Source organism: Raphanus sativus, chromosome 6 (genome assembly GCF_000801105.2).
Source record: "Raphanus sativus cultivar WK10039 chromosome 6, ASM80110v3, whole genome shotgun sequence".
Taxonomy (NCBI): domain Eukaryota; kingdom Viridiplantae; phylum Streptophyta; class Magnoliopsida; order Brassicales; family Brassicaceae; genus Raphanus; species Raphanus sativus.
This window is the reverse complement of record NC_079516.1, coordinates 38,434,296-38,445,787: the sequence shown is the minus strand read 5'-3', so window position 1 is coordinate 38,445,787 and position 11,492 is coordinate 38,434,296. Positions and strand designations below refer to the sequence as shown.

At 31.7% G+C, this 11,492-nt stretch overlaps 1 protein-coding gene, 1 long non-coding RNA gene and 1 pseudogene across 2 annotated transcripts; all 3 read left to right on the top strand.

Moving 5' to 3' along the window:
* Window positions 1-674: 674 nt before the first annotated feature.
* Window positions 675-2,219, top strand: LOC108830669 (uncharacterized). Its single transcript, XR_008935241.1, has 4 exons — window positions 675-978; window positions 1,107-1,384; window positions 1,486-1,520; window positions 1,837-2,219. It is a non-coding gene; the product is annotated as an uncharacterized LOC108830669 (long non-coding RNA).
* Window positions 2,220-2,523: 304 nt separating this feature from the next.
* LOC130495820 (uncharacterized) lies at window positions 2,524-3,420 on the top strand. Its single transcript, XM_056987349.1, has one exon. It carries the CDS (start codon window positions 2,524-2,526, stop codon window positions 3,418-3,420), a length of 897 nt encoding a protein of 298 aa, XP_056843329.1.
* Window positions 3,421-5,890: 2,470 nt separating this feature from the next.
* Window positions 5,891-6,392, top strand: LOC108836695 (uncharacterized; annotated as a pseudogene).
* Window positions 6,393-11,492: the final 5,100 nt, after the last annotated feature.

Genomic DNA, 11,492 nt, shown 5'->3' with positions numbered 1-11,492 from the left:
ATATTAAATATAAAATAATAAAATATTATTAATTGGTGAACCTATAGATTCATGTTAGAGATAAATCCAAGGGTGTAACTGGTAACCAAGAAAATAAAGAAGAACGCTATATTCCTTAACGTTTTTTAAAATATTTACCATTGATGAGGAATACCCTTTTCACTCATTCTCATTAATTTTTTTTTAGAGAATTATAGAGTAAATTTGTTCCTTATTAATTTTGATAAAAAAATCATCAATCCTCATTGTTTCCATAATTTTTTATCCAAGAATAACTCATGTTAATTGGAGGAGAGTTGGTCCTGCGTTACAAAACTACAAAATTGACAAATACTGGCTTGAGTTTGCATTTATTATGTGATTAAAATATTCCATATTTGGCCTATTGGGGACTATATCTATATAATAATAAAGTAGACAAGAAACTCTCTACAATGAGCCACGTCTCTTCCCCTTCTATGCCCAAACTTCGCCACGTGTCGAGCAGAGAGACACTCTCTTATTTTTCCTTCCCTTCGTCTCGCGGATTCTTGGTTCTTTTCTTTTTTGAAATCGACTTGCGTGGTGTTGGGCTATTCCTCTTATTCGCTGGGCCATACCATTAAAATTTCGGCACAAAATAAGAGAGTGTCTAGAGTTAGGTATAGCATTTCATCGTCTCCAACGCCATGGCTTTCAATCGTCTCTGAGATTCCTGTAACGTCTTCGTTTTTATTAAAATCGATCTTTACTTCCATCATAAGTTTCATCCCACCTCTCTTCCCACACAGTCTCATTTACTCTCATTAACGAGTGGCGTCCAGGCTCAGTGAAGATAATCGCCTCCGCCTATATATTGGTAAGTTGAGTTCGATGAACATCCTCACCGCTACACAACCAGAAAGGATCAACTCTGTCAACGAAAAACTGCAACAATTGCGATTAGCTTATGAATCAGATTGATGTGATCTTGCTCTTGCTCGGAAGCTCCAAGAACAGGTGGCTCTTTTTCCAGATTTCTTCGTGTTAGGGTCTTCTGAATTCGAAGAATAGTTCAATGCATTTCGCCTTTTCTTCTAGATTTGTTGTTTCCTCAATTTCTGTAAATATTTTGTATGTGCGAGTAGGTTTGGATTTCAGGAGCTGGCGTATATGATGCTGATTGTGAACAGTGAAGCCAGTGACTATGAGAGCTAGGAAACTGAAAGCCAAGTATACAATGAGGTTGAAGATGAAGACATATGAAACCGAGGAGATCCTACAGAAGATGCGCCAGATTTGATGCCCATGAAGATGATAAAGAAGACACCGAAGAAGTTGTTTATTCAGATGATGAAGCCATGCTAGAGCTCTCTAGGGAGCTTAGGAAAGGGAAATGGCAGATAGACATGTCCTTCTTATCTAGGTTAGCAGATCGTGATTACACTAACTGCTTTTACTCAGGTTCTCTTTGATTGGCTTTCCCGAATTAGTAGGGGGATTTATGCTTATTGCTATTTGTTGCAGGTATTAAGTATCCGGAGGATGAGGATACTTCTAAGGTAGGTTCTTACAATATTATTTAAACCATTTTTGATCTTGAGCTGGAAACCTTTTCTTTGGTTGACACTACAAACCTTTGTGCTGTATGTGAAAATACCTACTATCCAACCCATTTTTTGGTTAGTCATGTGTACAACGTTGGGACATTAAACCTGCCATTGTTGAAGGGATATGTCAACTTGGCTCCATCTAACTACTGTCCTTATGTCATGCCATTAGTTTGTTTTCTTTTCCTGTCATTTTTTTGTAGTTGAGCCAGTTACCTAATTGTATTCCATGAAAAAATCAAACATGAGTTCACTGAATCTATGTTAGACAGTGGTGATCAGCGTAGCATGGAGACTGATTCCTGTGCGGAGTCACATACAGAACTATCAAGATTCATATTCAAGTCAGAACGGTCGAGAAAGCAAGCGGCGGGGGTGGTTGTTCAAAGAAGATAAACAAAATAATTTGCTTCAAGACGTATCAGGACAAGCTTTTGGCGAGCAATAGAGATCACATCTCACCTCATGACCTTCGTGATCCAACAACCCCAAGTAGATCATGAGATGCTTACACTCGTCGATATCAATCTCCCAGCTCATAATAATGAGTGGATCAGTCATTATTATCATTTCCTCTCTGTTTTTCATATCTTTGCTATGTTCACGAATAATTTTGGGTCCAAAGATAAAACTAAAGCCTTTTCCATTATTTGTTCATAATCATATCAAATTTGGTGCTTTAGTTTTCTTAGTAAACAAGTAAAAGAAATAGTTCTATGGAAAAGTACAATGGTATAAATCAACTAAAAGAATACGACAAACAAAGATTTTATTAACTATCTATTTAGATGGAGCTTTCGGTGTGTATTGCTGACCAGAAACCTTATAAGACGATGATATCACCAAACAAGCGACTTAAAAGTAAAACAATGAACCACAACATTCCCTTTCATCTGTTTTGTGTTGATATATTTGCTGCAGAGACTCCAGTAGATTCTCCCCTACGGTAAAGCGGATGCTAAAGGTTAGACCTCTTGTGACCGACTTGATGAGGTGTAATATTGGAGATGGGAAAAGTGTGAGCTTTTGGCATGATTGGTGGACTGATTTTGGGCCTCTAGTCTCTATGTTTGGCGAGAGAGAACCGAGGGAGCTGCAGATCCCTCTTGACTCGACGGTTTGCAATGCAACCCAGAATGGGTTCTGGTCACTACCTCCAGCCAGGTCTGAAGAGGCAGAAACACTTCAAGTGGTTCTAGCCACAATGGAGGCTCCTTTAGAGTCGCGTGGAGGGGACAGATTCTTGTGGAGGAATGGTCCTTGTTCTTATTTGCCAAAATTCTCGTCAAAGGGGACGTGGAACTTCATTCGGCAGGTTTCTCCTACAGTTCCTTGGTCAAAGCTTATCTGGTTCAAGGAGGAGATACCCCGATGTACCTTTGTTACGTGGCTAGCTATTCAAGCAAGGTTGCCAACCCGTGATAGGCTGGTATCTTGGGGAATGAACGTTCCAGAGGCATGTCCTCTCTGCCCTGATGGATTGGAAACACATGATCACTTGTTCTTCACATGTGACTTCTCTAAACAGGTTTGGGATCGCTTCACTGGCTGGATGCTGCCTACAACTCCAGTTTCTTTCGACTCCTTGCTGTCTCTCATTGACCACCAGCGGTTCGTGACTTATAGGGGTGGTCGATCGGTCTTAAAACTCTTGCTGCAGGTAATAGTTTATAGCATTTGGCGTGAGAGGAACAACCGCATCTTCAGGCAAGCAACATCTCCTGTAGCTGCGGTCGATGCAGGAGTTGATCGGCTAATGCGAGATCGCCTCCTCTCAGTTCCACCCCGTGCTGAAGACTCCTTTTCTTTGCTGCAGCTCTTCTTTTCGATTATGTATTCTTACCCTCCTTAATTTGCTTCTGTTTTCTATTTTGTAATAAGTGGCTTGCCACAACTATGTAAACTCGGAAAATTGGTATTAATCTTAACATTATTTACCAAAAAAAATATTTGATTATTTTTTAATGACAACTTATATTTTATTGTTGTTGTACGTTTCAAAAGTTTTGAGTGTATCTATATGAACAAGATATGACCACCAAGTTTAATTATAAATCCATGCAAATTATATGGGGCTTTTGGATGAATTAGCAACCATTACTTCAAATCTTTGATGAAACTCAAAAGTCCTTACGATTCACAGATTATCTTGGATAAGTTAGAGTAAAACTTACATTTTCAATTATAATTTGTTATTAATTTGCAGAATCATTATCTAATTTAAATGATTTAAATATACCAAGTTTAAATGGTGGTTTACTTAAAAAGTTTGTTCTTTATTTTTGTTGGTTTGTCTTATTTTTAATTTGTAATGTGTCTCATAAATAAGTTGGAGAACAATGATATTTTTTGTGGTCAAATTTTGACTCAATTTCTCCTTATTATTCTGTTTGGTATAAAAAATAGTCAGTTTAATCACCAGTTTCAACTAGAAACCATGTGAACAAATTTCATATTCTAAAATTCTGCTGAGATTTGATCAAAACTATCTTCTTTAAATAAAAATAAATCAAATTTAAATAAAACCCTAGACGTCAATCAAGACTAACTTAAACTACTAAAAAATATTTAAACAAACATGATTTTCACAAGTTGTTTTAACATTAGTTAGAAAGGTTATAATATTAGTCGCCGCAAGCTCGGTGTATCATAAGGCTCATCGCCGCAAGCTCAGTGTATAACAAGGTTCATGTTTCAGTCATCCATATATGTAATTTGGAAAGATAGGAACATGAGGATTTTCACTTCGCATGTTACTCCAGCTCTACAAGTTCGTGCAGTAGTAGATCGCCAGATCAGGGATCGGTTACATTATTAAAAAGAGCTGGTACAAACATCCCGCCATCTACAAATGTAGAAACGAAGCAGAAGGTCTATTCATAAAGTGGAAGTCACCTGACTAAAATGCTATTTGACCAATTATAGATGAACAAGAGCAACAATAATATGTCACTGATCCAACATAAACAATCGATGTAACACATGTTATTAATTATTACTATAAGTAAATAACAAAATTTTATTTTCGTTATTTAAGTGAAATATATAATAAATTTTGTTCTAGAATATTTTTTATTCTGCTGACAAAAAAATCCGATTAACACTAAACAAAAAAACTTGAGAATATAATACATGCTAGGCTAGCCAAAGATAATGTGATTTTCATATTTAAATAAGTTTTTTTTTTGAATAAAACATTGTTAGAGACACACTCATAATAACAGATAGAATACATTGAGATATACCATAATAAACATAAAACTTTAACACAATTAAAAATATATTAAAATACTACACATATAATCTCATGTAAGGGAAAAAGAGCATATTTCCATTAAAAATATAACTGAAATAAATACTAAAAATTAAATAGTACAATGTCATAAAATATAGTTGATAACAAATAAAAACCCAAACAGGTAAGAGACTAAACAAAGGTCAAGTATTAACAAAATAATATATATAATCTAATTAGAAAAGAAATTATATTTATTATATTCAATTTAAATAAAAATTTAAAATCTGTTATAAAATAAAATACATTTTAATATAAAATAGTTTTAACGTACACTCACCCGCCCGTAGGGCGGGCGGTTTAACCTCTAGTAAACATAAAAATCGTAGACACTGTTATTGCAATAATTAAAGGCTACGCATTTTCTGGTTACAAGTTGAGATGTCACATCTATACCGTTGAGAGGAATACACGTGTATAAAATACTTATTAATTCCGTACCTACGTATGTCCAATTTCATTTAAATGTACAAAACTCAACCGGTTTTTGCCGGTTTGCATTAAATATTTATACGGTTAAAATAGAAATCGGACCCTACTTGTCAGATTGATCTATCTTGTCGTGTAGTGAAAAACCCACAATCATAAAGCCTACTAATCTCCTCCATAACATTTGTATCGCTGGTAACCAACCAAACCGGACTATATACTAATAGGCCAAACCGATGAGACACAAGTATCGGTCAATATAGCTGGGTAACTCAGGGAACAATGGACTCTCTATATAAATAATTAAATACAGTATAGTTTAACGGTTTAGATTTTGTTGGTTTTCAAGTTTTAGAAGATTGGTATCCATATTAAAACGGGTATACCCGGTTTATTTAGCAGCTATCGTGTTGGCCTACAAGGCTTTTAGCATTCACTGCATGTCTGGACCAGAGTGGTTTCTACGAGTATGTCTGTGTGCGTATACGCAGATACACGTCATGTAATTACATATACACATGTAGTATATATAAACACATCTCGATACAAAGAGAAAGCATCACCATCTTCTGATCAGTTATCTTTTGCTACTCGAAATAGACCCAAAGAAAAAATGTATTGTCTCCAAGTTGCCGCTTATCACTTGTTCTCAACGCATCCCGGTTGTGTTATTTTCTTGCTCTGCTTATCTTTGTTTTTCTCAGATTCTTTTATATTTTCCATTATATCTCAGTTGTGAATCACGTCGGCGACTCCAGAACGGCGGCATTTTTGGCTATTACTGATACAAAACAAGTTCATGGAGAGTTGAATGTAACTTTCTCTGGTGTTTTCTTAGGATCTGCAATCCAAAATATTGCTACTTGTGTTTTCTAGTTAGTTTTTTTTTCGAGAACATGTTTTCTCGTTATGTATTATTCATGCACTTGCATATATGTTAACGATGGATCCCTAAAAAAAAAAAAAAAAAAAAAACGATGAATTCCTAGTTTTGATTTTTATATAGTTTTTTTTTTTGAAAAGATTGATTTTTATATAGTTCATTATTTTATTATAATTTTAGTTTCGTCCATTCTTATATGAGTATAATTTTTCAATTCGACATGTTGTAGCGTAGTAGTAGCTATACCGTCGTTTATAAACTCAGCTTCTGATTGCGTTAGTTCGAGGACAGAACATAAATTTGTTTAAGAGAAATTCAGTTTGATAGAGTCACTAAAATAGAGTATTTTTTATATTAAGTACAATATTCATATTGATTAGTCCACGCCGGTCAGACCGTCAGATACAATAATATCCACTACAAGAAAACACGCAGATATTAAGGGACTTTTTCCTCACTATGTCGTCGGAATAACCGTATTCCGACGACATACCGAGGAAAAAAATCCTCGAAAAAAACTCCTCGAAATTTCATTTTCCCTCGAAATTTCCTCAAAATTTTCTGACGGAATTTCGAGGAACAGTAATTCCGAGGAAACTGTGAGGACGAGAGTTCGTCACAAAAATCCTCAAAATTTTCCTACGGACGTGGTCGTCGAAATATTCTGAGGGAACCCTTTCCTCGGAATTTTCAAAAAAAAAAAAAAAAAATATTAAATTTTTTAATGAAATTCGAAAATATAAAATATAAAATAAAAATTGAAATTGAAATTGAAAATATATTAGATATATTATTCAAAATTGTACAAACTAAAATATATTAAAAATTAGTTTTAATAAATAAAATTTTAAAAATCCAAAATAGTTTTTAATCAAAAAATATAAATATATAAAAATAGTTTAATAATTACTATATATAGTTTTTAGTATACATGATTTATACATATATATATATATATATATATATTTATATTTATATTTATAAAAAATACAAATCGATTATAAATATAGAAAAAGGTTTTTAAATATTATTAAAATTTATAAAAAACGTTTTATTATTACTGTAAACTTTAAAAAACGTTTTAATATATATAAAAATAGTTTAATAATTACAAAAATAATTTAAATATATATAAAAAGAGTTTAAATATATAAAAAATAGTTTAGTAATTACAAAAAACGTTTTAAAAAATCATATACACATTTTAAAAAATCAAAAACATTTTAAAACACAAAAACGTTTTGAATTTTAACCAAAACACAAAATAAATCGAAAAAAAAATAAAACAACAATTTCATAATTACAAAAAAAAATTTAATATATATAAAATAGTTTAATAATTACAAAAATAGTTTTAATATATAAAAAATAGTTTTAATATATATAAAATAGTTTAATAAGTACAAAAATAGTTTTAATATATAAAAAATAGTTTTAAAAAATCAAAAAACGTTTTAAAAATTCAAAAACGTTTTAAAAATCATATACACATTTTTAAAAATAAAAAAAACGTTTTAAAAAACAAAAAACGTTTAGAAAAATCATATACACATTTTTAAAAATCAAAAAACGTTTTAAAAAATCAAAAAACGTTTTAAAACATGAAAAACATTTTGAATTTTACCCAAAACACAAAAGAACTAAAAAAATATATAACAACAATTCAAACAACAATCCAAACTTGAAAATCCTAAGCTATCCATTCAATCCTAGAATTTCCTTCCTAACAACCTAAATTTCAAGATCTAACATCCAAAGAATCGATCTATGAAGAGAGGAAGAGAAGAGAGATGAACTTACATGAGAGGAAGAGAGGAGAGGAGAGAGGGGATTTGCCGCGCAGAGGAAGAAAGGAGAGGAAGGAGGCCGCGCAAGAGAGGAGAGGAAGAGAGGAGAGGCAGAGAGAAATGGGGAAAAGAAGAACGTAAAACCTAATTTATGAGACGTCCGACGGAAACTGTCCGTCGGAATTTCCTCACAAAATTTAATAAGGTTCCTCGAAATTTCCTCGAAATCTTCTAATCTAATTTTCGCGAAACGTTTGGCGGCTAGGGTTGCCGGGTTAATGAAAAATATTCCGAGGAAAGCAAGTTCCTCGAAATTTCCTCACAATATTGTGAGGAAATTTCGAGGAAACAGGATTTGAAAGCAGGTTCCTCGAAATTTCCTCACAATATTGTGAGGAAATTTCGAGGAAACAGGGTTGGGGTTTTGAAAACATCGATTTTTTTCCTCTATGTCATTTCTTATACAAATGTAATTCATACCAATGAGTTTTCTTTGTATAGATGATCATAAAAAATGAAATAACACAATTACAAAATAATTGTAAGTATTCCCACAAAAATGAAAATAATGAAATAACACAATTACAAAAATGACGTCAAACTTAAGGTTTTAAACCGAAAATAATGTTTTGCGGATTGAAAGGAAACCACACAACATAAGAGAAACACTTATACATTTTAATAAACGTTAAAGGAAATAATTACAATTATTTTTGTAATTGTATTATTTCATTGTTTATGATCATCTATACAAAGAAACCTCATTAGTATGAATTACATTTGTATAAGAAATGACATAGATGAAAAAAATCGATGTTTTCAAAACCTCAAACCCTGTTTCCTCGAAATTTCCTCACAATATTGTGAGGAAATTTCGAGGAAACAGGGTTTGAAAGCTGGTTCCTCGAAATTTCCTCACAATATTGTGAAGAAATTTCGAGGAAACAGGGTTTGGGGTTTTGAAAACATCGATTTTTTTCTTCTATGTCATTTCTTATACAAATGTAATTCATACTAATGAGGTTTCTTTGTATAGATGATCATAAACAATGAAATAACACAATTACAAAAAATAATTGTAAGTATTCCCTTTAACGTTTATTAAAATGTATAAGTGTTCTCTTATGTTGTGTGGTTTCCGTTCAATCCGCAAAACATTATTTTCGGTTTAAAACCCTAAAGTTTGACTTCATAATCTGCCTAAGACACTTAATGAAGGTTATATACGTGTTATTCAATCCGCAAAACGTTGTTTTCGGTTTAAAACCCTTTATTCCTCGAAATTCCCTCGGAATATTGTGAGGGAATTTCGAGAAATACCGAAAATCATTTGTTTAAAAATCAAAAACGTTTTAAAACACAAAAACGTTTTGAATTTTAACCAAAACACAAAATAAATCGAAAAAAAAATAAAACAACAATTTCATAATTAGAAAAAAAAATTAATATATATAAAATAGTTTAATAAGTACAAAAATAGTTTTAATATATAAAAAATAGTTTTAAAAATCAAAAAACGTTTTAAAAATTCAAAAAACGTTTTAAAAATCATATAACATTTTTAAAAATAAAAAAAAACGTTTTAAAAAAACAAAAAACGTTTAAAAAATCATATACACATTTTAAAAAATCAAAAAACGTTTTAAAAAATCAAAAAACGTTTTAAAACATGAAAACGTTTTGAATTTTACCCAAAACACAAAAGAACTAAAAAAAATATAACAACAATCCAAACAACAATCCAAACTTGAAAATCCTAAGCTATCCATTCAATCCTAGAATTTCCTTCCTAACAACCTAAATTTCAAGATCAAACATCCAAAGAATCGATCTATGAAGAGAGGAAGAGAAGAGAGATGAACTTACATGATAGGAAGAGAGGAGAGGAAGAGAGGAGAGGAGAGAGGGATTTGCCGCGCAGAGGAAGAAAGGAGAGGAAGGAGGCGCGCGCAAGAGAGGAGAGGAAGAGAGGAGAGGCAGAGAGAAATGGGGAAAAGAAGAACGTAAAACCTAATTTATGAGACGTCCGACGGAAACTGTCCGTCGGAATTTCCTCACAAAAATTTAATAAGGTTCCTCGAAATTTCTCGAAATCTTCTAATCTAATTTTCGCGCGAAACGTTGGCGGCTAAGGTTGCCGGGTTAATGAAAAATATTCCGAGGAAAGCAAGTTCCTCGAAATTTCCTCACAATATTGTGAGGAAATTTCGAGGAAACAGATTTGAAAGCAGGTTCCTCGAAATTTCCTCACAATATTGTGAGGAAATTTCGAGGAAACAGGGTTTGGGGTTTTGAAAACATCGATTTTTTTCCTCTATGTCATTTCTTATACAAATGTAATTTATACCAATGAGTTTTCTTTGTATAGATGATCATAAAAAAGAAATAACACAATTACAAAAATAATTGTAAGTATTCCCACAAAAATGAAAATAATGAAATAACACAATTACAAAAATGACGTCAAACTTAAGGGTTTTAAACCGAAAATAATGTTTTTGCGGATTGAAAGGAAAACCACACAACATAAGAGAAACACTTATACATTTTAATAAACGTTAAAGAAATAATTACAATTATTTTTGTAATTGTATTATTTCATTGTTTATGATCATCTATACAAAGAAACCTCATTAGTATGAATTACATTTGTATAAGAAATGACATAGATGAAAAAAATCGATGTTTTCAAAAACCTCAACCCTGTTTCCTCGAAATTTCCTCACAATATGTGAGGAAATTTCGAGGAAACAGGGTTTGAAAAGCTGGTTCCTCGAAATTTCCTCACAATATTGTGAAGAACTTTCGAGGAAACAGGGTTTGGGGTTTTGAAACATCGATTTTTTCTTCTATGTCATTTCTTATACAAATGTAATTCATACTAATGAGGTTCTTTGTATAGATGATCATAAACAATGAAATAACACAATTACAAAATAATTGTAAGTATTCCCTTTAACGTTTATTAAAATGTATAAGTGTTTCTCTTATGTTGTGTGGTTTCCGTTCAATCCGCAAAACATTATTTTCGGTTTAAAACCCTAAAGTTTGACTTCATAATCTGCCTAAGACACTTAATGAAGGTTATATACGTGTTATTCAATCCGCAAAACGTTGTTTTCGGTTTAAAACCCTTATTCCTCGAAATTCCCTCGGAATATTGTGAGGGAATTTCGAGGAAATACCGAAAATCATTTGTTTAAAATCAAAAACGTTTAAAACACAAAAACGTTTTGAATTTTAACCAAAACAACAAAAATAAATCGAAAAAAAAATAAAACAACAATTTCATAATTAGAAAAAAATTTAATATATATAATAGTTTAATAATTACAAAATAGTATTCAATATATAAAAAATAGTTTTAATATATATAAAATAGTTTAATAAGTACAAAATAGTTTTAAATATATAAAAAATAGTTTTAAAAATCAAAAAACGTTTTAAAAATTCAAAAACGTTTTAAAAATCATATACACATTTTTAAAAATAAAAAAAAACGTTTTAAAAAAACAAAAAACGTTAAAAAA

Bases quoted from the DNA above. Each gene is read 5' to 3' on its own strand.
- LOC130495820 (XM_056987349.1), top strand. From the start codon at position 2,524: ATGCTAAAGGTTAGACCTCTTGTGACCGACTTGATGAGGTGTAATATT.